A 26,050-nucleotide genomic window follows, 5' to 3' on the forward strand; every position below is an offset into this window, starting at 1 on the left:
GTTTTCGCAAAATGTCGTCCAAAACATTTTTTTTAACGGAGGGAGTATCATTTAAAAAAAGGGAACTTTGCATACTCCTCCTTCCATCTATATAGGGCCTAATGCGTTTTTAAGACCACCTTTGACTATTGATAAGATTAATAGTACATGACATGCACAATGTGAAAATTATATCATTGAAAGATCCTTTCACACACGAATTTAATAGTGTACTTTGTGTAAGTCACATGTCATATATTATTGCTCTAATATTTAGTCAAAGTTAATCTCGAAAAACGTATTAGGTCCTATATAGATGGAAGGAGGGAGTATGTGGGTCCCTACCCAAAACCTTCTCGGCCCCACCAACTCTAAACCCCAAACCCTCTCCTCCCTCCTGCTCCGGCGTCGCCACCCACGAGCTCCACGCCTCCGCCGACAGGGCGCTGACCGCGCCGCCGGCCGCTGATTGAAGGTATCCTCCCCTTCCCCGCTCTCGCCCCTCTTGAGTCCGTGCGGCGCGTCCTCTGATTGGCATGGCTAGCGCAGCAGGCCTACAGGGCGCTACGGTGTGGTCTCGGTTTCCTCGCGGGAATCACAGAGCTCCGTTCTGGGGGACGAGTCGCGGAAGGTCGGCTTAGTTGCGAGATTCTGATGCTAGAAGGAGGCCCCTTGTTTGGTATAATCGTTGGCTTTAGAGTGTGGGGTTTTAGGCTTGTTCCCATAGTGCTGGCACGCTGCTGCTTGAGATCGAGCTGTGTTAGACCTTTATCAGCTTGGTGTGCTTCGATTTAATCGTAATCTTGTACTAGTAGTCATTTGTCTCCGTTTTGTGTGTGCGTGGGGGGGGGGGGGGGGGGGGGGGGGGGGGGGGGGGGGGGGGGGGGGCTTTCTGCAAGTTATGTACTTGTTCCTGCATTCTTTAGTATGCCTGAGTTCTTGATTTCAGTCTTTATCTCGGTACAAATGTGATTTAGCTTAACAGGAAAAATCCTACTAGCTGTTACCCATTTATTCCTAGGTTCGCTTTTATGGTTGTGCTTTTCTATCTGTGCTAGTGGGAATGTGTGAAATGCACAAGTTTTTTCAGTATTGTATTTGTCTTTATCATACGGGATGACCCGACGTTCTCAGAGACCGACGTAGATAACTTGTGTAATTCTGCAATTTCTTTGGCTATTCACCTGCTGCCAGATGCAACGATTCGCAACCCGTCAGAAATTCGCAACACCACAAACTTGCGTAAGGATCCTCCGAGCACAAGCAGTTCCTAGTTCCCAGCGGAACAACAGATGACGCCCAAATTTTCGGTAGAAAATGCACCCTGTTGAAATGAACTTGGTGTATAGGAATTCAGATGAATGTTTGCGCAGTTCTCCGGAGTTTTACAATAGTCTTAAACGTGGTCTGACCTCCAAGCCACGACTTACAAGGGTATATAAAGACTTCTGGATGCTCAAAGGTTGGAGTCGAAAACAAACCGAGCTATAACTTTCCTAACTCATATGACTCTGTTTGGAAACTCAGATTAGCACCGACGTATTCTTTTGAAGATACCTACTCAATCTCTTCGAATCAAAGGCTGGCAGCATACAGTTTGGAAAGCACACAGATCCAGCTTTCCAAAATGTATTTTTTTTAGGGGATCCAAATTTTATTTATTTGCCTTATTTGAAGCACGCATACACATTCTGCACCTATTTCAATTATGGACTTTCTGGCAGTCAATCCGAATCTGGAAGGGAATATCGTGTTTCCATCTTGTGTTCTCTTCATTTGATGATGGCACCACTTCTCCCCATGCCTCCTCGTGCACACCTTATTGTTAGATGTCAACATGTTCCACTCCTTGCTCATGTTCTCCGATGCTTCGAACCTAATCATGCAAAGATACAGGGATTTAGGCAGTATAAAGTCCTCATCATTTAAATTGTCAAAATCAATTAAGAGAGAATTCACCTGTTGTGATAGTAACTTGGCACGCAGGGGCGTACCCAGGTTCAACCATAGGGGTGCACAGGACACCGGGTCCAAGAAATTTCCTTGCTATATGTCATGCATAGTATAGACACCGGGTCTTTTTTTCGCTGGGTCCACTCCTGTTGGCACGTGCTCTTGTTATTGGTCCAATACATGGATCATTAAGCTTATTTGAATAGTGACTTGATCAGCAACATGAGAAGATGGTAAAGAGCTAGGGATGCCCTCATCACTTTATGTTGTGATGCTTCAGTGCTACTGGGAATAGCTAAAGTGCACACAGTTTTTCACTATTGTATTTGTCTATCTGTTGTGATGCTTCAGTGCTTGGTGGGAATGACTGAGATGCAGAGAAATTCAACAGAGCGGTGGGTTACTCAAATGGTCAGGAAATCTCAGAAGGAAGCTCTCGGGACTGTTACGGGACAAGGCAGTACTGATGATGTAGGCCCTGGTGACGATACCACTTGCTCTGCTGGTGAAAATAGGTACCCTGATTGGCCTGGAACTACAGTCTTCAGGATGCTAATTTCTGCTACAAAGCTCGGTCCGATAATTGGTTACAAAGGAGAGAGGGTTAGAAGACTGTGCGAGGAAACAAAAGCATGTATCCGTATAATAGGTGGTCATCTTGCGGGGGCAGAAAGAGCTGTAAGTTGTTGATTGAACAGATATCTTGTTTCTACTTGATCAACCTAAGGATTTAACCTAATTAATTGGAAAACACACCTTTGTATTCTTTTTATGTCTAAAATATGGTAGAATTTTCTTAATTGTTGACATAGGTGTTCGTTGTCCATATATACCTTGCGTTATTTTCCGTTGCAACCAAGCCTTTTTTTGAATTTAGACCTGTTTACACTAAATTTCTGGCCCCATCTGTCTTGGCTTAACAATCAACTAGTAATTCGCATGGAGATGTGGACTTTATTTTCTCAGCATGCTGTGTTAACACTCTAGTATGTTGCACTCTAGCAGGGAACTGGCTGCTACGGATTTAATAGTTCTTTAGCTTAATGCTTAGTATTCCATCATTGCTGCATCTTGCCTTTTTTGGTTTTTATACCACACATTCTTTACTTATTTTCCTTTCTTAGTGTATATCAGCATATGGAAGAAGGCATGTTTTGCAATACAGTGGTCCTAAAGCCGATGGACTTCAGTTTATGGAAAGGAGACATGATTCGTCTTTCAGTTGTCCTAAAAAAATATTTCATCTTTTTCATTGAAAGGTTATCATTTTCGCAAAGGAGCAACCAGATGAATTAATACCTCCAGCCATGGATGCACTATTGAGAGTATATCAGCACATAATTTATGATGATGGCTTAAACATGGGGTCTGACAGTACAGTTGTGGCACGGATCCTTATACCAAGTGAACAGGCAGTGAGCCTTATCGGGGAGCAAGGTTTGATGATATATTCTATCGAGGAAGCTTCCAAAACTAACATTTATGTCCTTGGTATGTTATTTTTTCTGGTCTACCTGTAAGCTCACTTATCCACATCCACTGCTTCCTTGTATCCATATCATTGATTTGTCATAATGTACTAGTATACATGTGATTCTGTGGATGATATGCACTTATGGAGTTGAACTGTTGATGTCTGTCAATAAGGAACATGAATTGTGGCTTACTTAACCATATAGTTACTTAGTTGGCGCAAAGCTGAAATTTGGAAAACATATGATGTTTTGTTGCTTTTACATTAGTATATTTTCTCAAACAAGGTTGCATGTGTCAATCATAGGCTGAAAAGCAGTTCTGAAATGTTGTGTAGTTGTAGTATTGGTTTGTGCCTTAATGATGTATATGTGTGCTACTTGAAAATGTTGGGCTTGCTTCCCTATTAGTTTGGTTATGGAGAAATCAGTCAAGTTGCTACTGAAGGCAGAAGAAGATAGTTCAATCAATGTAGGTATAATTTGCACGTGTATTAATCTACATGTAGAGGGTTTCGATAGAGTACAATATGTACTTCAAATTCTAAGTCCTACCAACCATCCAATCATGTATCCTTTGATTTTTGTGTAACTGATTTGCTTGACTTGTGTGTTAGTACTGTAGTCATATGCACCTATCACCAAAAGATTGCCTGAATGCTACGGCAGGAAACTGTTTCTACAATGAGTTCAAATAAGAGAATGCATCATCTGTTAAAAATGAGATGAATTAAGTTTTCCACTGCATCCATCATTTAGCCAAAAGTGGGTTCACCCTTATGCCGAGCTCACTTTTATTTTAACAGAAAGTTGCTATTACCTCGAGTTACTATCTTTTCGATACGATGATAAGCAGTTTCAGTATGCCATTCTTTCAGTTGATGTCCTTTGGATCATATACTATCTTTTTAAAATTGAACTAAAACCACGTCACTTATTTGAACGGACGGTGGTTATTATGGGGTTTATTGTTCCAGCATCCAGTGTCCTTTAGCCAGTATGTCATTCCTTGCGTGCTTTGACCATGCAGATTGTGACTTGCCGCCTGTTGCACTTGAAAAAGATAGGATTGTTGAAATATGGGGACAACCTGCACGCGTGCGGAAGGCTTTGGAACTTGTTGCTTCTCATTTGAGGAAGTACCTGGTTGATCGAAGTGTTATCCCATTGTTTGACCCTCATGTAAGTAGTTGCCACTGTTTTGAACATTACTCTTGTAACAGCCATCGAAAGTTATAGTAGATTCTTTAAGGGTGGGAAGTGGCGGATAATCCGAAATATCCGACAATTGTATTCGAGAAAATGCATATTCGTATCCGAAGCATCCACGTCCAAACTAAAATGGAAATGGAAGATATCCGGGTTTATTTTTTACAAATACAAATACAAATGTGGTACTGGATTTTGGCACAAATATGGATATGGAAGTGGATATATCTGTATCCGAATAAAATTCCGTGAGCTAATTTAAGCAAGTCTAGCCCCAATATGCCAATTATCCAATATAAAAGCTTAATAAGTTGTTAAATTTACTTTTTGTATGATTAAACTTAAAAACTATTATGCATTATAGTAGTATTTATTCATTAACATGTCTACCATTAACTTATTATGTGTTTCAAGTTGATTATTTTCTGTCACATAGCTATTGACTCATTTCCTTTAACTAATGTGTCACTATTATTCTTTTCTGTTCTTAATTGAGTAAACATCCGATATGCCTCCGTATTCGAGTAACATTCGATCCGCATTCGTATCCATAACATCCGTATTTGCATTCGTATTTGTTCCGAAAATATGAAAATCGAAGTGTTAGGAGGACTATCCGATCCGCATCCGATCCGTTGCCACCGCTTTCTACACTACCCAATATTTGATTCAGAGGAACTCTTATATCTTCAGGTGCCTTTGTCGATGTTACATGTGGAAATGCCCCAATGTCATTACAGTGACCATCCTGAGGGAATGCCCCCGCTTTACTACAGTGACCACCCCGAAGGCTGTCTGGAAGCAGTTAGTCCACTCTGCCATTCCGACGATCATCAGCGTGAACCCCAATGGACTGGAACTTACTACATGAGATGCAGGAATCCTGTCGAAGCTCCTACCTCTTTTGGAAGATATCGATCAGTTACACCTCCACACCATGGTATAAGTGCGTATGGACAAGAAACATCTTCACCACCCAAGGGAACATACCTATCAGCTCCTATTGAATTAGGTTCACACCACAACCTGACAGCATATGAATTACGAGCAACTTCACCAATCGGTGCATCAGCTACTGTTGAAAGAATACGCTCCCTTATATCTGTGCATGGTCACCAAGCACATTCACTGAGGAAGACATGTCAATCGGCTACAATGGGAAAACGTCCACACCTGGGAATATCATTATATGGAGGTGAATCTCATACCAGCAGGGTATCTCCATCCGCAGCTGCTGATCTACCGACACCTCGTGGTATGTCTGAATATGAACTGCAAGCATCTCAATCATTGAGGATGCATCCACCAGCCACTGTGGAAAACCTTCTGCACTGTCGTGTGTCTGCGTGTGGCCCAGAAGCACCTTCACATGTGCTTGTGCGTCCATTAACTAGTAAATCACCAGCAATCACTGCACAGGTTTGTATAGTTTGTGTTGTAGAGTTTCTAAGCTTACCTACATGTTTTGTTTTTCTTCACAACAATAATTAGTATATGCTTGTGATGGTGGATTATTTGACAATTGACAGGTTACTGAAAAGATGCAAGTTCCAATTATCTATGCTGAAGCCGTGATTGGCCCGACTGGTGCAAGAATTGATTACATTCGCCGCGCTAGCAGATCGAGCATCTTGATAAACGATTTGGAGGAGGATGCAATGTCTATTGAAATCAATGGAAGTTCTGCAACAGATGTTCAGACTGCAGAACAACTGATAAAGGTAACAGTGACTTCTCTATGAAATTGTACTTCTGTTAAGTAACAGCTTTATCTTTTAGGTAGGACTTCATCTTGTTATGGCAGGGAAATACTTGTGGTTGACTCCATGGTTGTGTATGTAAAGCATAAGGTGCTGCTTCCAATCCTTTGTTTGCTGAAAAACTGAAAATTACTTCTCTTAATTGGATGCCTGTGTTTGGTCTACTGTCTAGGGCTCAGCCCGTCCTCTTTATCACAGCCTATCTGAGAATAGAATCCATGCTAGTTTTCTTCAAGTCCTTACTGACCGGTCTGAATGCATGGCTAAACAGGCTCGGTGACTACTTCTGGTAGACTATTTCAACTAAACTGGTTTCTTTCGGGTCAATTGGTTCAGATGCAGTTTCGGTTTTAGATAACATCAACAAATTTCTTCATCTCTTTTGTTATCTCTACAATATATTCCTTAATAGTTAGTTTCAGCTATGCTTTTCCACTACTCTTTGTACATAAAAATACACTACTTAAAGTACCACATCATTTTATAGTTGATGTTTGGAATTAGAACTTTGGCATTAGAAACAGAACATTAATTTTGAATTGTGATCATTATAATAAAATGGTTTTGGCTCCAATTTACTTGTTTTTCTATCACATCTTGCCTTTTGCTCTCTAGTGTCCTACTACTGTTATGTTGGGACTCCAAAATGTGTTGCTTTTGCATCACATTTTGCCTTACAAACATCATTGTTGCCCTTCTGCTCCCCTGACGACTGTGTTGCTTTCCAGAACTTCATGGCCGAAGCTGCCGCTGCTTCCCCTGGTCATAAGTTTGACTCCATTCCATCATATTTGCCTGCACCAAGATCTCCTCAACCTGATATTCTAAGGACTTCATACATTGAGAAAGAAAGTGGTGTGGCAGAGCAGCGGCTGCAAACGATTTACTGAAAATTCCCAAGCTTCAATTCTGCACATACTCCCGATAAAGGAAATTCCGTGAGAGTATATTCACCAAAAGTTTTGATACTCGTCCTGTGATGATCCTATTTCTCCTTCCGAGATTCGTTGTGAGAATTGTATCTAAACTGTGTGCAATCCGCGAGTAGCAGAGTTTATGCTATAGGACTAGACAGCTTGGTTAATTTGGATGGATACATGATGTAAAAGAGAGGCGTGAAGATGTCTAAGCTTTTCACGCAGAATAGTTGCAGGCCAGTTTCTGTTTAGAAACGTAGGGCAAACAAACTATGTGGTAGTATTATATACTTTCTCCGTCTTATAATGTAAGACGTCTTTTGACAGTACACTAGCGTCAGAAAATGTCTTACATTGTAGGACGGAGGGAGTAATTCAAATCAAATTCACTTGCAAACTAAGAGCAACTCTAGCAGAGTCGCCAAAAAGAGCCGATTGGCAAAATAACCGCTTTAATGGCAAAAATACCACTGCCTAAGTCACATAATATAAGAGCGTTTTTCTTACACTACATATTATACTCCCTCCGTTCCCAAATATAAGTTTTTCTAGAGATTCCAACAAGTGACTATATACGGAGCAAAATGAGTGAATCTATACTCTAAAATATGTCTACATACATCCATATGTTGTAGTCTATTTAAAATGTCTAAAAAAACTTATATTTAGGAACGGAGGGTGTAGATAAAACTTAGTGTTGTAGTGGAAACAACTTTTGGTATCCTCAGACTCAAACTCTAGTAGGAACTTGGGGGCTATAAATAGGCCCAAGAGCTCTAGTGCCATCCCCTTGAGTTTATTCAAGTGAAGGTCCATCCCCTTGAGTTTATTCAAGTGAAGGTGTTATGAGAGTACATGCCCATAGAGATCTTATTGAGAAACAGTAAAACGGGGCGAGCTACGACGTTCTCACAGTGATTTAACGTTTTCGACCGTTGGATCGCAATACTGGACGTTCCAGATCCATCTACCGCGCGTCGACTAGCTTCTACCTGTTTTTCACGTCCTTACTCGCGCGGCCCGCCCGGCTCAGGGCCGCTGCTCCGCAGGCTGACCTAGGTGTCCTCTCATTAATCGGGCCAAACCAACCGTGTTAGCTGAAATACAGGCCCATATGGTGTCTGGCTCGTACTTTGCATCCCCTGCCTCTCTTTCATGAATTTGCGTCTGCCGTGCCTTCCTCACCGCCGCCGCCGCCGCCATAGCCTCCTCAAGCGCCAGTTGTCGTTCCTTCCTCAAGCGCCCTAGCCTCTCTATCTCTCCTACTTGCCGCTTCCTATGTCGTTTAGGAGCAGGGAGAGCGCCTTGGATTGATACAAAGAGAAGCAAAGCGATTAGCTCACGTCGTTATGTCCACTTGACTTTCCTCCCATCTTTTTTCTTCCCTGCTGCTTGCTACTCATTGAGCTTTTTCCCGTGTTATCTCAGTCTCCTCTTCGATCTTCAAATGTGCATTTAAGCAGGTTTCAGGAGACGCTCATAATATAATTTTCTCTGCAAAGATGGTATTTTGTTTACATCGTCTATTTTCTATTTTTCTTTTACAGATTCTTACTTACAAGATGGGATAATGAAACAAGGAAGGGAATCAAAAGTTTGTCTTCCTGTTTCTTGAATGAGTTGCAACTGTGAATGAAAAAAGGCATTCAAGGGACATAATCGTATGCATTTCTGTATTACCTGTATTTAAACTAGAACCAGATAATTAATTATAATTAAGTTAAGTTGTAATTTACATTTTCTTATCTTTGAAAATCATAAAGATGGTTCCGTCATTATTTTTTATTTTGCTTGCTCTAGAATTTGTTGTTTCTGTCATTATTTGCGCAATTACTTTGTTTCCATACGAACATGATCATACCATCAAGAAACTACAAACGGAATGTCTGTAAACTATAGCGAATACCTTTTATTGCCATAGTATAATGTTTTATCTCTTTCTGAATTGGGATGTTTAATTATTACTTAAATAATGAAAATTCATGGTGCAATTTCAGAGTTTAGGTGAGGATGCGAGTTGATCTTGTGGGAGGGTTTGGGGGTCTGGTGGATTCCACGCAGTAGTGTAAGCTCTTTGTCCTTGTAACATAATATATCATGTTTCTAGTAAACTACAAGTTATTACAAGAATTTGAACTATTTTGATTATTGAACATTTGAGGATTACGCTGGTGAAGAGGGATCTGGTACTGATTTACTAGATTGAGTTAAAAAGGTACAACGACCGCCTCTTTAAGTGCTCTCTTTTTAGTAAAAAAAACTCCGATGGAAGATCGGTACACGTCTAAGGGTCCTGATTTTGAATACCATCTGTGCCTGCTGCAACATGCCCATTTTATTTGGGAAGATAGCCAATTCTATGGGGATATTCCACCAAAGTACTTCTCTTGGACAGTTGAATCATGTTCAAAAATCAGACAAGGCTAGCCTCCAGAAGATAGAATGTTGTACATTTTTTTGTTATGTCTATTTCTCATTCATTTCTTTGGATGAATTTGATATAGGAAAAAAGTAAACCACAAAGGATTTATGCCATTAGTGGATTGATTCTAACTAATGGTTGACAATTATGCCGCACTACTTATATCGACACGCTTTTAATTTGAATCGTTCAATTTTTATCAAATGTTTCCAAAGTCTAATAAGTTTCATTAACATGTCTATATATTTGTTTTAGGATGGATGGGCGTGGCAACGCACGCCTTTACGGTCTAGTAATGGGTGAAGGTGCCTTGACAAATGACTTATGCTAATGTTACGTGGCAAGCCACTAGGATGACCCAATCTTCGTGAAATTGAATTTTGTGAAGTCTTTGGAGAGGTGATCGCTACAATTCTTCATCAACAACCATGGCAGCAAGATCGAAGGCTAATTTTGGAGATTTGACAGAAGGAGTAGCACCTTTGATTGGGGTTCTGGGTTTTTGTGACTCCCAAAACTCTATCATAGATATGGGGTGTTACATCCCCATCAATATCAACATCTTGGCCGCCTTCAACATTTACGACATTGGGTGGCGATGATACCCTAACTCTTCAGGAATGACCATTTCTGTGTCACCGGTACGACGAGATTCTTCAAGGAATGTTGCATAAGAAACAATGTCTCGTGTGGCATTCTCTGAATAATTAGTCTAGACAGCTGGTGTAGTTGTTTGGGGAGTCACGGAGACATGTGCACCGACCTTTGGTGCCAAACTTCTTTTTTTTCTTCGGTGGCTTCTCAGCAATGTATGAATTCTTCCTTTTCTTCGTTGCAACTTCGACAGCCTTGGTTTTCTTCACTAGAAAAGCGCAGCGAGTTGTAGATTTCTTTGCAGGGGATTGCACTTTCGTTGAGGCGGAGGGGGTTGGATCTGCTGCCTGCTTTCTTCCAGTGTAATCTTCGCAGGTTCTCATCACACTGGGGTTGAGCCTCTAAGAGCAACTCCAATGCGCCGACCCATTTCGTCCGCGCGCGTCCGTTTGGGTTGACATGAATAGAAAAGTCGGCCCAACGTGCCGACCCAAAGAGACGCGCGTTCGCTTTTCGTCCGCCTGCCGACCCATTCCTGGCCCATTTTTGAGCCGAATTTGCATCGGCACGGACACATTGAATCATGTCACTGTATTTTCTTTGGATCACAACCGAGAGAGCGGGCATTTCCTTCTTTGGAAGGACTACTTTGACACAACCAACCTGTTGTTCAAACATCAGAAATTCCGCCGTCGTTTTCCGTATGAGTAGGCATCTTTTCAACCATATTAGAGAAGGGGTGGTCGGCTACGATGACTATTTTGAGTGCAAAGAGGATGCCCTTGGAAAGATTGGCTTCTCCTCTTATCAGAAATGCACTGCAGCCATCCAAATGCTTGCATATGGAGTGCCCGGTGACCTCATTGACGAGTACGTCCGTATGAGCGAGTCTACATGCCTAGACTCCCTTTACAAGTTCTGTAGGGCTGTTATTGCTGTCTTTGGCCCTGGGTACTTGAGAGAGCCGACTCCCAATATACAACCCGCTTATTGGCGATGAATGCTGGCAGGGGCTTCCTAGGGATGCTTGGCAGCATAGACAGCATGCATTGGGAGTGGAAGAACTGCCTCCTGCTTGGCAAGGGCAGTATAAGGGCCATGTCAGGGCTTGCACTGTCATAGTTGAGGTCGTGGCATTTCAAGATCTCTGGATCTGGCACTCTTTCTTTGGCATGGCCAGATCACACAATGATATCAACGTGCTTCAACCCTCGCCGGTGTTTGCTAGGCTTGCCGAAGGCAACAGCCCACCGGTTAATGTTACCATCAAAGGCCACAACTACGACAAAAGATACTACTTGGGTGACGGTATATATCCTCAGTGGACTACTATTGTGAAGACAATCCCCAACCATGTCGGAGAGAAGAGGAAAAGATTTGCCGAAGAGCAAGAGAGTGCTAGAAAGGGCGTCAAGTGTGCCTTTGGTGTTTTGCAATCTCGATGGGGCATCGTTCGGTATCCTGCTAAGACTTGGAGCACGAAGAAACTGTGGGAGGTGATGACTACTTGTGTGATCATGCACAATATGATCATATAAGATGAGCGCCCGGAACGTCTCTACGATCAAGGTTTCAGTTTCAAGGTGAGAATGTTGTGCCTGAGAATGGAGGAGCGACAACGTTTGAATAGTTCACCCAATTTCATCATGACATGCGTGATTGAAAAACTCACATGCAACTGCAAAATGATTTGGTTGAGCATATGTGGGCTCATGTTGGTAACCAATAGATGTATCTTTTTTATCCGGCTTGCAAAACTATGCGAGAGACTATTTTACTTTTATTCGGCTTGTAAAACTATGCTATTTATTTGGTTGAAACTATAATATTTATTTGATTATGAACTATATGTTTGCTTATGAAATAATGTAAAATTTGTATGTGAAATAATGCAAAATTTTTGCTATTTGTTGAAAAAGGGCGGCCAGCCGGCCACGCCGGTATATATGGGTCGACGCATTGGGCGCACTGCCGACCCAAATCTCAAACAAGGCAGACGCCGAGCGGGCGGCCGACCCAAACGAACAAAAAACAGACAAAAACGCAGTCCGTTTGGGTCGACGCGTTGGAGTTGCTCGAACGGATTCCATTGCAGTCAACAACCAGTGCATCAAGTTCTTCTGCATGATGCTTATCTCATGTTCCTTAGTGTGGATTTCTGCGGCAGTCATGCTTGCAGCCTTGCGTTCAAGTTTAAGGTGCTCTCTAGTCTTGTGAACGAGGGATTTCAATTTCCTCCTTTGCTTGTTCTTCTCCTTTTCCTCGGTGATGTACGCACTGATCAAATTATTCGAGTGGCTTGCTCGGATGATGCATTCACTCTTCCATGAATTCTAGATTTTTTTTGCTAGATCGAGGAGAAGAGGAATCATTGAATATTTTGCAATCGCACCTTGACGCTCGTGCGATCAATCAATCTTTTTCTAGGATCATCTCTATGATTAGATGCTTTTGTTGGATTATAGATGGGCTTTGGCCCATAAAAGGTAACAGTCACTGGTTAATCTCTAAGACCCATACATATGGTATGGCAAGTGGTGGAAAGTTTACTACCATACTGCTCGTTTAGTAAGCGTGAGGCCCTTTTATAAGGGTGACTACTACATGCCATTGAGAACTTGGAAAGAGGAGTTGAACACGTGTTTAGGATCTGTTTACATGGACGCATTTCAAGCGTTGGCAGACAAAGACCAACTTGTGGCTCATAGCTATGAATGTGTTCTGGGTTAGTGGTGTGATTCCTAGTGAAACAATTGATCCTGAAAAGGATAAGGCATTCAGCGAAGCAACCACTATCTTTGTGGAAGCCGTTCTTAGTGTGATTGGAGACAAGTTGGTTGAGGCATACCTTCATATGCGGGTCACTAAAAACTTGTGGGATGCGCTCGAAGCTAAGTTCGGCGCAACCGATGCTGCAAGCAAACTGTATGCTATGGAGCAGTTTCATGATTACAGGATGGTTGATAACCGTCCTGTTCTGGACAGGCTCATGAGATATAGTGCAACGGTAAGGAGCTGGAGCTCCTGAAGTGTGAGTTGCCGGACAAGTTTGTTGCGGGTTGCATTATTGCGAAACTCCCTATTGGATGGAGAAACTTTGCTACCTCTCAAGCACTTGAGATGTGAATTCTCTGTTGAGAATGTCATTGGTCATCTAAGCATTGAGCAGAACTCGAGAGAAAATGACTCACACATTAAAGGGGCGGAGGGTTCTTCTATCGCCAATGTGGTGCAGAAGAATTTGCATAAGTTCAAGGAAAAGAACACTGTCTAGCAGAATACTACCTTCAAGAAGAAGGGCAAGAAGAGAGATAAAAAGAAAGATGACTGATTTACTTGTGGTTTAGAGGAACATTGGGCAAATAAGTGCCCAAACAAGTACAGAAAGACAGGACATGATTCTAAGTCTGTCAATGTGACCACGAGCAACAATTATAGTGAGGCGATTGGGTATGGTAATTTGTGTACCATACTTTTAGTTTGACAGTCCACCGAATGGTGGGTTGACACAGAGGCCGACATTCACGTGTGTGCTGATGTGTCTTTGTTCTCTTCTTACCAGGTCACACGAGATTGTTCCGTCCTGATGAGGAATGACTCGTATGCTTCTGTTCATGATGTTGATATGGTAGATCTGAAGTTTACTTTGGCAAAGATCGTGCAATTGAATGCAACATGTCCCCGCCGTCAAGAAGAATCTCGTTAGTGACTCTCTTCTATGTAAAGAAGGGTTTAATTTAGTATTCGAGTTCAATAAAGTAGTCGTATCTCAGTATGGGCTATTTGTTAGAAAAGGATATGATTGTGGAGTTTTGTTCCACCTTTCCCTAGCAGATTTCTGTAATAAAGTCATGGACCAAATTCATTCTAGTTTTGGGGTTTAACATTCACGTCTTTGTCACATTAATTTCGGTTGTATGACGCGGCTAGCCAAGATGGATTTAATCTGGATTTTCATTTTAGCGAAAGGCTCTAAGTGCCATGCGTGTGTGTGCAAGCTAAGCAACCTCGCAAGCCTCACAAGGTTGTGAAGGAGAGACACTTGGCACCACTAGAGCTCATACATTCAGATCTGCGTGAGATGAATGGTGTGTTGACTAAAGGTAGAAAGAAATATTTCATGACGCTGATGGATGATTCCACTAGATTCTGCTATGTGTATTTGTTAAATACTAAGGATGAGGCTCTACACTACTTTCAAATCTACAAGGCAGAAGTTGTATCGGTGCAACAAACCCTGGGTCCGTTCCCTGACTGTGCCCAGGCACGGGAGCAAGGTTACAACACCAAGGATAGGCCAAGTACAAGAAATCAAGGTCCTCAGAAGGCCAACATGCAGATCAAGAGGACCAAGACCAAACTAGGGAAGCAAGAAACCATCAAGGGAAAAGCCTCCCTTGTCGGGCAGGTGAGCTCGACAAGGTCGGGGTTACCCCCGGAAGGAGACCTCCAAGATGCCCCGGCAAGGCCTGTCGGGCTCACGCAGACGCATCCACCTCACTAACCCACTTCACCGCGATGCACGTCATCTATTAGTGCGGTGTCAAGCCGCAAAGAGACTAAGTGGCAGCCATTTGCCACATGGCGGCCTCTTTCTACAGAAGATACCTATAGATGGCACCCGTCCTGCGACGTGTCAAGCAAGCATGCGCGAAGTTGGTGAGATAGCCCGACAAGGCTTGCCGGGCAAGCGATGATGTGACGTTGAGCGGCACATTTAATGCGCTTTGTTAGCCTGCAGAGTTAGGTATGATAGCACTATTTGCTATCTTATCAGTGCATAATGACTGATTTGCCACTGTGGTGACCCCTTAGCCTATAAAAGGAGGCCAATGGCAACCTTAGAAAGGGTTGAACACTGGATTAGCAAATCCACCCCTTCATATTTCGTACGCTCATAGCCATTTGGCCCCGAGGCAACCCTGCTGAGCAAACACACTACGACCACCACCATCTTTTCCACCATCAATCCACCAAAGCAGGAGTAGGGTTTTACGCCTCACGGTGGCCCGAACCTGGGTAAATTGCTCGTGTGATCCCTGCCGTGCTGCCCCATGCTCTTCTGCTCTTTGTGCAACGTGACCTCCCCCCTGCCGAACCAGCAAGGGGCCCTTGGTCCCATAGGTGGTTGTGGTTTCCCATGACATCTTTGGCGCGCCAAGTAGGGGGAGCACTTGCGCGAACCTGAAAGCGTGAGCAGCACGTCATCTTCATCGCCACTTTTGTCTTCGATGGTGCCATAGGCCATGGCACCCAAGAAGAAAGCCAGCACTTCAGCTCATCCGTCCACCTCGAAGGCTCCGCCTCACGCAACCACCTATGCTACAAGGGATGCGAAGGCACGCGAAGGTGTGGATGCTGCAGGGGATGTGGTCGAGGCAGGCGACGCCGTCACCACCTCCCCCGCGGCCGAAGCAAGAGCAGGAGGCACCATAGGAGAGTAGCATCAGAAACATCCCAATGGCCACGCTCCACAAGGTACGGGCGAAGGGATTGCTCCCCTTCCCCTCACCAGCGGGCACAGCCACAACAGTGGCACTCGCTCCAGGGCGAATCGCCGCCCCAACACAGGGGCAACCGTAGCGCGTGCACCTCCCCCGGGGCGAGTCGACCAGGCCGTTGTGCCCAACTGAGCCGCTGACCCTCGAGCGCATTCACCGCATCACCATGCCATCCAAATGGTCGCCTCGCAACAGCAAGGACGTGGTGTTGTCGCCGCTGGCACCGTCAGGAGCCGAGCGACAGTGCGGTCCACATCATCATCACCCATGCCAAGCACGGCTACGGAAACCATGGTGCGGGCTCAGCTGCTACTAAGATATCCACCAATGGCCGAGCAGATGGTCGAGTGGCATGCCACCATCTAGAGTATGCTCGGTTTTGCCAATGCTGGCGCTCGCAACAAGCTAGCCTGCCATGGCCTCCCTGCTACCTCTTGTGCATTGCGTTGATTTTCCCTTGAAGAGGAAAGGGTGATGCAGCAAAGTAGCGTAAGTATTTCCCTCAGTTTTTGAGAACCAAGGTATCAATCCAGTAGGAGACTACACGCAAATCGCCTAGTACCTGCATAAACAATTAAGAACCTTGTAACCAACGCGGTAAAGGAGTTGTCAATCCCTTCATGGCCACTTGCAAAAGTGAGACCTGATAAAGATAACAAGATAAATATTTTTTGGTATTTTTATTGTATATATTAAAAAGTAAAGATTGCAAAATAAATACTAAACTAGAATTATAGATCGGAAACTTATATGATGTAAAGTAGACCCGGGGGCCTTAAGTTTCACTAGTGGCTTCTCTCAAGTTATCATATATTATGGTGGGTGAACAAATTACTACCGAGCAATTGATAGAAAACGCATAGTTATGAGAATATGTAGGCATCACGTCCGTGTCAAGTAGGCCAAAACGATTCTGCATCTACTACTATTACTCCACACATCGACTGCTATCCAGCATGCATCTAGAGTATTAAGTTCATAAGAACAGAGTAACGCATTAGGCAAGATGACATGATGTAGAGGGATAAACTCAAGCAATATGATATAAACCCCATCTTTTTATCCTTGATGGCAACAATACAATACGTGTCGGTTCCCTTTCTGTCACTGGGATCGAGCACCGCAAGATTGAACCCAAAGCTAAGCACTTCTCCCATTGCAAGAAAGATCAATCTAGTAGGCCAAACTAAACCGATATTTCGAAGAGACTTGCAAAGATATCAAATCATGCATATAAGAATTCAGAGAAGAATCAAATATTGTTCATAGATAATCTTGATCATAAACCCATAATTCATCGGATCTCGGCAAACACACCGCAAAAAGTATTACATCGAATAGATCTCCAAGAACATCGAGGAGAACTTTGTATTGAGAACCAAAGAGAGAGAAGAAGCCATCTAGCTAATAACTATGGACCCGAAGGTCTGTGGTAAACTACTCACACATCATCGGAGAGGCTATGGTGTTGATGTAGAAGCCCTCCGTGATCGAATCCCCCTCTGGCAGATCGCCGGAAAAGGCCCCAAGATGGGATCTCACGGGTATAGAAGGTTGCGGTGGTGGAAAAGGGGTTTCGTAGCTCCCCTCAATGTTTTCAAGGTATAAGAGTATATATAGGCGAAAGAAGTAGGTCGGTGGAGCTATGAGGGGCCCACGAGGGGGGGGGGTGCGCCTACCCCCTGGGCGCGCCCTCCTACCTCGTGGCCGCCTCGCTGCGTCTCTGACTTCCACTCCAAGTCTCCTGGATTGCGTCTGTTCCAACAAAGATCCTCGCGAAGGTTTCGTTCCGTTTGGAATCCGTTTGATATTCCTTTTCTGCGAAACACTGAAATAGGCAAAAAACAACAATTTGCACTGGGCCTTCGGTTAATAGGTTAGTCCCAAAAATAATATACAAGAGTATATTAAAGCCCATTAAACATCCAAAACAGATAATATAATAGCATGGAACAATCAAAAATTATAGATACGTTGGAGACGTATCAACATCCCCAAGCTTAATTCCTGCTCGTCCTCGAGTAGGTAAATGATAAAAACAGAATTTTTGATGTGGAATGCTACCTAACATAATTTTCAATGTAAATCTCTTTATTGCGGCATGAGTGTTTAGATCCAAAAGATTCTAGACAAAAGTTTAATATTGACATAAAAATAATAATACTTCAAGCATGCTAACCAAGCAATTATGTCTTATCAAAATAACATAGCCAAAGAAAGCTTATCCCTACAAAATCATATAGTTTGGCCATTCTTCATTTTTGTCACACAAAATGCTCCCATCATGCACAATCCCGATGACAAGCCAAGCAATTGTTTCATACTTAGCCTTTTCAAACTCTTTCAACTTTCACGCAATATATGAGCACGAGCCATGGACATAGCACTATGGGTGGAATAGAATATTATGATGGAGGTTGTGTGAGAAGACAAAAAAAGTAGAAAGTCTCACATTGACGCAGCTAATCAACGGGCTATGGAGATGCCCATCGATTGATGTCAATGCAAGGAGTAGGGATTGCCATGCAACGGATGCACTAGAGCTATAAATATATGAAAGCTCAACAAAAGAAACTAAGTGGGTGTGCATCCAACTTGCTTGCTCACGAAGACGTAGGGCATTCTGAGGAAGCCCATCATTGGAATATAGAAGCCAAGTTCTATAATGAAAAATTCCCACTAGTATATGGAAGTGACAAAATAAGAGACTCACTATCATGAAGATCATGGTGCTACTTTGAAGCACAAGTGTGGAAAAAGGATAGTAACATTGCCCCTTCTCACTTTTTCTCTCATTTTTTTATTTGGGCCTTTTTTTTCTCTTTTTTGGCCTTTTTTTATTGTTCGTCCGGAATCTCATCCCGACTTGTGGGGGAATCATAGTCTCCATCATTCTTTCCTCACATGGGACAATGCTCTAATAATGAAAACCATCACACTTTTATTTACTTACAACTCAAGAATTACAACTCGATACTTAGAACAAAATATGACTCTATGTGTATGCCTCCGGCGGTGTACCGAGATGTGCAATGAATCAAGAGTGACATGTATGAAAGAATTATGAAGGTGGCTTTGCCACAAATATGATGTCAACTTCATGATCATGCAAAGCAATATGACAATGATGGAGCGTGTCATAATAAACGGAACGGTGGAAAGTTGCATGGCAATATATCTCCGAATGGCTATGGAAATGCCATAATAGGTAGGTATGGTTGTTGTTTTGAGGAAGATAGAAGGAGGCTTATGTGTGATAGAGCGTATCATATCACGGGGTTTGGATGCACCGACGAAGTTTGCACCAACTCTCGGTGAGAAGGGGCAATGCACGGTACCGAAGAGGCTAGCAATGATGGAAGGGTGAGAGTGCGTACAACCCATGGACTCAACATTAGTCATAAAGAACTCACATACTTATTGCAAAAATCTACAAGTCATCAAAACCAAGCACTACGCGCATGCTCCTAGGGGGATAGATTGGTAGGAAAAGACCATCGCTTGTCCCCGACCGCCACTCATAAGGAACAGAATCAAAGAACACCTCATGCTTCAAATTTGTCACACAACGTTACCATACGTGCATGCTACGGGACTTGCAAACTTCAACACAAGTATTTCTCAATTCCACACTCAACTAGCATGACTCTAATATTACCATCTTTATATCTCAAAACAACTATCAAGTATCAAACTTCTCATAGTAGTTAATGCACTCTATATGAAAGATTTTATTATACCCATCTTGGATGCCTATTATATTAGGACTAATTTTGTAGCCAAAGCAAATTACCATGCTGTTCTAAAAGACTCTCAAAATAATATAAGTGAAGAATGAGAGATCAATAATTTCTATAAAATAAAACCACCACCGTGCTCTAAAAAGTTATAAGTGAAGCACTAGAGCAAAATTATCTAGCTCAAAAGATATAAGTGAAGCACATAGAGTATTCAAATAAATTCTGATTCATGTGTGTCTCTCCAAAAGGTGTGTACAGCAAAGATGATTGTGAAAAATCAAAGACTCAAATCATACAAGACGCTCCAAGCAAAACACATATCATATGGTGAATAAAAATATAGCCTCAAGTAAAGTTACCGATAGACGAAGACGAAAGAGGGGATGCCTTTTGGGGCATCCCCAAGCTTAGGCTTTTGGTTGTACTTGAATTTTACCTTGGGGTGCCTTGGGAATCCCCAAGCTTAGGCTCTTGTCACTCCTTGTTCCAGAATCCATCAAATCTTTACCCAAAAACTTGAAAACTTCACAACACAAAACTCAACAGAAAATCTCATGAGCTCCGTTAGTATAAGAAAATAAATCACCACTTTAATGTACTGTAATGAACTCACTATTTATTTATATTGGTGCTAAACCTACTGTATTCGAACTTCTCTATGGTTCATACCCCCCGATACTAGCCATAGATTCATCAAAATAAGCAAACAACACATGAAAAACAGAATCTGTCAAAAACAGAACAGTCTGTAGCAATGTGTAAGTTTCGAATACTTCTGTAACTCCAAAAATTCTGGAAAATCAGGAAGTCCTAAATAATTTGTATATTGATCTACTGCAGTTTGAATTGGTAATTTATCGCTCTCTGGTAAAAAAATGAAAATTATTCTCGTGAGCGCATAGTTTCGGTTTTTTACAGCAAGATCAAATAACAATCACCCAAGAAGATCCTAAAGGCTTTACTTGGCACAAACACTAATTAAAACATAAAAAGCACACTCATAACAGAGGATAGATGATTTATTTATTACTAAACAGGAACAAAAAGCAAAGAACAAAAATAAAATTGGGTTGCCTCCCAACAAGTGCTATCGTTTAACGCCCCTAGCTAGGCATTGATAATTTCAATGATGCTCACATGAAAGACAAGAATTGAAGCACAAAGAGAGCATCATGAAACACGTGACAAACACATCTAAGTCTAACATACTTCCTATGCATAGGCATCTTATAGGCAAACAAATTATCATAGCAAGCAAAAACTAGCATATGCAAGGAAGCGGAAAGAAACAATAGAAATCTCAACATAACGAGAGGTAATTTAGTAACATGAAAATTTCTAGAATCATATTTTCCTGTCTTATAATAATTACATGTGGGGTCATAAGAAAATTCAACAAAATAGCTATCACATAAAATATTTTCAACACGATCCACATGCTTGCAAAGTTGATACTCTTCCAAAATAGTGGGATTAACATTAACTAAAGTCATGACCTCTCCAAACCCACTTTTATCAAAAAATTCATAAGATTGAACATTCTCCAAATATGTGGGATCTAAAGTTTACACTCTTCCAAACCCACTTTCAATAATATTGCAAACACTATTATCAATCTCAAATTCATCATGGGGCTTAAATAAAATTTCAAGATCAAAAGAAGAATCACCCCAATCATGATCATTGCAACAAGTAGTGGACATAGCAAAACTAGCATCCCCAAGCTTAGGGTCTTGCATATTTTTAGCACAACTGACATTCATAGAATTTATAATAACATCATTGCAATCATGCTTTTTATTCAAAGATCTATCGTGAATAACTTCATAAAGCACTTCATCACAATTTTCAGATTCACGAATTTCAAGCAAAACCTCATAAAGATAATCTAGTGCACTCAACTCACTAGCAATTGGTTCATCATAATTGGATCTTTTAAAAAGATTAGCAAGAGGATGAGGATCCATATCAATAGATTTTTAGCAAGCGAAGATGCAAGCAAATAGAAGGCACATGGTAACACGAGCAAACAGAAGGACAGACGGAAGATGGCAAATAAAACGGCAAAGGTGAAGTGGGGGAGAGGAAAACGAGAGACAAATGGCAAATAATGTAATGCGAGGGAGAAGAGTTTGTGATGGGTACTTGGTATGTCTTGACTTGAGCATAGATCTCCCCGGCAACGGCGCCAGAAATCCTTCTTACTACCTCTTGAGCATGCGTTGGTGGTTTTCCCTTGAAGAGGAAAGGGTGATGCAGCAAAGTAGCTTAAGTATTTCCCACATTTTTTGAGAACCAAGGTATCAATCCAGTAGGAGACTACACGCAAATTGCCTAGTACCTGCACAAACAATTAAGAACCTTGCAACCAACGCGATAAAGGGGTTGCCAATCCCTTCACAGCCACTTGCAAAAGTGAGATCTGATAAAGATAATAAGATAAATATTTTTGGTATTTTTGTTGTATACATTGAAAAGTAAAGATTGCAAAATAAATAGTAAACTAGAATTATAGATCGGAAACTTATATGATGTAAAGTAGACCCGGGGGCCATAGGTTTCACTAGTGGCTTCTCTCAAGATAGCATATATTATGGTGGGTGAACAAATTACTGCCGAGCAATTGATAGAAAAGCGCATAATTATGAGAATATGTAGGCATGATCATGAACATAGGCATCACGTCCATGTCAAGTAGACCGAAACGATTCTGCATATACTACTATTACTCCAGACATCGACCGCTATCCAGCATGCATCTAGAGTATTAAGTTAATAAGAACAGAGTAACGCATTAGGCAAGATGACATGATGTAGAGGGATAAGCTCAAGCAATACGATATAAACCCCATCTTTTTATCCTCGATGGAAACAATACAATACGTGTCGGTTCCCTTTCTGTCACTGGGATCAAGCACCGCAAGATTGAACCCAAAGCTAAGCACTTCTCCCACTGCAAGAAAGATCAATCTAGTAGGCCAAACTAAATCGATAATTCGAAGAGACTTGCAAAGATATCAAATCATGCATATAAGAATTCAGAGAAGAATCAAATATTGTTCATATATAATCTTGATCATAAACCCACAATTCATCGGATCTCGGCAAACACACCGCAAAAAGTATTACATCAAGTAGATCTCCAAGAACATCGAGGAGAACTTTGTATTGAGAACCAAAGAGAGATAAGAAGCCATCTAGCTAATAACTATGGACCCGAAGGTCTGTGGTAAACTACTCACACATCATCGGAGAGGCTATGGTGTCGATGTAGAAGCCATCCGTGATCGAATACCCCTCCGGCAGATCGCCGGAAAAGGCCCCAAGATGGGATTTCACAAGTACATAAGGTTGCGGTAGTGGAAAAGTTGTTTTGTGGCTCCCCTGGATGTTTTCAGGGTATAAGAGTATATATAGGCGAAATAAGTAGGTCGGTGGAGCTACGAGGGGCCCACGAGGGTGGGGGGGGGCGCCTACCCCTGGGCACGCCCTCCTACCTCGTGTCCGCCTCGTTGCGTCTCTGACTTCCACTCCAAGTCTCCTGGATTGCGTTTGTTCCAAGAAAGATCCTCGCGAAGGTTTCGTTCCGTTTGGATTCCGTTTGATATTTCTTTTATGCGAAACACTGAAATAGGCAAAAAAAAATAGCAATTTGCACTGGGCCTTCGGTTAATAGGTTAGTCCCAAAAATAATATAAAAGAGTATATTAAAGCCCATTAAACATCCATAACAGATAATATAATAGCATGGAACAATCAAAAAATTATAGATACGTTGGAGACGTATCACTCCCCAAGCGATGACGACGGCTCATGCTGCTGGTCGTATGGAGGGGGCCACCCCCATGGTGCAGCCACCGCCATGGCAACCAGCGTGGGCGCGGCAGAATCAAGAACCTGACGACATCTTGATGGCCTCTTCTGACCCTCGAGCATGCCCAGGCCAACAGCGAGCCCCGGAGGACAGGCGGAGGGGAGACTCGCGCGCCATCATCGAGCAGCGCCGCAACGACCCCCGTCGGGCCAATGGGTGCGACGGACCCGACGTTGACGAGCCCGCACTCGATGTTGGAGGGTGCCTACCTTTCGAGGTTCGGTGCCCCGCCTTTACTCTTGAGCTGGGGCAAGTTCGTTGGCCGTCCGTCCGCACGTTCAGGCCAGATATACCCGAAAAGTATGATGGAAGGCTAAACTCGGCAGAGTTTCTGAGCATCTACACCATCGCTGTACAGGCTGCCGGGGGAAGGGATGAGAAGGTTTTTGCCAACTACTTCCCTTTGGCACTCAATTTCAATGTGAGGTCTTGGCTGATGCACCTGCCGGAGAACTCCATCTCGTCATGGGCTGACCTGTGCCATGAGTTCATTGGCGCCTTCACTAGCGGTCATCAAGAACCAAGGCGGCCCAGCGATTTGCAGCTTCTCCAGCCAAAAAGAAGGGGAGACTCTCTGGAAGTACTTGCAGAGATTCAACAGAGTCCACTGGAACATCCCAATGTGCGCAACCGCAGGATTCGTTCCAAGATGAACGTACGGTTACCCAAGACTGTGAAAGATCTTTACACTTTGGTGGACAAGCATGCTCGGATGGAAGAGGGAAGGAAACTCCCAAGAGAAGAGGATTGCATCAATGTCTACTTAGAGGACGATGACGAATCCACTAGTCAGAAGAAGAGCAAGAAGCGCAACAAGAGGCGCAAGGATAAGGCAGTGATGACTGTTGAAGGATCGGGCTCGCCTAGTACCGGCAAGAAGGCTCAGGCCGAAGCCCCCGGCAAGGAGGCTGCCGTGTGCGCTAATTGCCGGGAAGCTGCGGCTGCCGAGAAGGCTGGGAAAGGCGACAATCCGTACTACAGGATTCATCGGACCAAGGGCCATGACCTTCAAGAGTGTTATTAGGTTGAGCAGCTCGCCAAGAGGCAGAGAGCAGAATATGAGAAGCGTGATAAGGAAAAAAGGTCAGAATGTTGCTGGAGGTAAGGGCCGAGGGGTGAAGCAAATCGCCCCGGCAAACCCTTTCGGAACCAAGGAAAACCCGTCAGGGGTCGAGAGTAGGAAGCTTGCAATGATGAGAGTGATAGAGGGGATGAAGAGGAAACTAGTGAGCAGGAGTTCCAGAAGGCCACTGACGCCCTGTGCATTGACGGGGTGCATCTGTGCACTCCTCTCACCCGCAGCTCAAACGGTGGGTGCGTGAGGTCAATGCCGTGGAACCAATGCCAGAGGCTTGGAAACCACTCAAATGGTCATGCACGCCCATCATCTTTGGCGAAGAGGACCATCTTGACCGTACCACTGTGGTAGGATGTTTGCCATTGTTGGTCTCTCCAACAATTCGCAACCTCAAGGTCATGAAGATGTTGGTTGACGACGGGGCCAGGTTGAATCTGATTTCCCCAAAGGTCATCAGCAAACTTCAGATAGCAAAGGAAGAGCTAAAGGTCACGGGCACGTTTCAAGGAGTTAATCCCGGCAGGAGTCGTCCTAAGGGAAAGATCACATTGCCGGTGACGTTTGGAGGGGAGTTGAACTATCAGACTGAGAAAATTGTGTTCGATGTGGTTGACCTCCCCCTACTGTACAATGGGATCCTTGGATGCCCAACCTTGGCTAAGTTCATGGCGGCATCCCACTATGCCTACAACACCTTGAAGATGCCCGAGCTGGTAGGAGGCAGTTCCATCCCGTCAGATGAGAAAGATGCAATCATTTGCGTGGATAAGATGTGCTGGGACGCAGTCGCGGCAGAGGTAGCGGCAGCAGCTGTCCCCGCCAAGGAGAACAAAGGAAAGAAGAAGGGTAGTAGGGATGCTGAAAAGGAATCCGGGAAGCGTACCTCTTTGGAGTGCGCTGTGCCCGTTGATGACTTGTGGGAGAGTTCCAACAACAAGAGATCCAAGGTTGCTGCACCCCAAGTGAAGGTCCCGACAGGGCTAGCTGGCATTGATGGTACCTTCACTATCAGCGCCACCCTCGATGACAAATAGGAAAGCGCGCTTGTTGCCTTCCCGCGGGCGAATGTTGATGTGTTTGCCTGTCAACCATCTGATAGCCCCAGTGTTCCCAGGGAGGTTATCGAGCGCCACCTTGCTGCCTGCCCACACGCCCGACCCGTCAAGCAGAGAGTTTGGTAGCAGGCCTCGGAGAGACAGTAGTTCATTGCGGAGGAAATCAAGAAGCTTGAGGCAGCTGGTTTGGTCAGAGGAGTGTTGCACCCAACATGGTTGGCAAATCCAGTGGTTGTCCGGAAGGCTAACGGGAAATAGAGGCTTTGCATAGATTTCACATATCTCAATAAGGCTAGCCCGAAGGGTCCATTTCCCTTGCCGCGCATTGATCAGATTGTGGATTCCACTTCAGGCTATGATTTTCTCTCCTTTTTGGATGCATATTCTGGATACCATCAGATCTTCATGTCCAAGGAAGACGAAGAGAAGACCTCGTTCATCACCCCGTGTGGTACGTACTGTTTTATTCGCATGCCATTTGGATTAAAGAGTGTCG

General features: G+C 43.3%; 1 protein-coding gene across 3 annotated transcripts; it reads left to right on the forward strand.

The window, feature by feature from the left end:
* Positions 1-323: 323 nt before the first annotated feature.
* On the forward strand, positions 324-8,972 carry LOC125552762 (flowering locus K homology domain-like). Of its 3 annotated transcripts, none has more exons than XM_048716445.1 (7): positions 324-454; positions 2,284-2,610; positions 3,192-3,423; positions 4,435-4,586; positions 5,307-6,032; positions 6,143-6,334; positions 8,838-8,972. In XM_048716445.1, exons 2-7 carry the CDS (start codon positions 2,296-2,298, stop codon positions 8,859-8,861), a joined length of 1,641 nt encoding a protein of 546 aa, XP_048572402.1. In that variant the 5' UTR covers positions 324-454; positions 2,284-2,295; the 3' UTR covers positions 8,862-8,972. The 3 variants fall into 3 exon arrangements, with proteins under 3 accessions (XP_048572402.1, XP_048572389.1, XP_048572394.1); XM_048716432.1 differs by lacking the exon at positions 8,838-8,972 and adding an exon at positions 7,102-7,674; XM_048716437.1 differs by lacking the exon at positions 8,838-8,972 and adding an exon at positions 6,393-7,055.
* The last annotated feature ends 17,078 nt before the right edge of the window (positions 8,973-26,050 follow it).

Source organism: Triticum urartu, chromosome 1 (assembly GCF_003073215.2).
Source record: "Triticum urartu cultivar G1812 chromosome 1, Tu2.1, whole genome shotgun sequence".
NCBI lineage: Eukaryota > Viridiplantae > Streptophyta > Magnoliopsida > Poales > Poaceae > Triticum > Triticum urartu.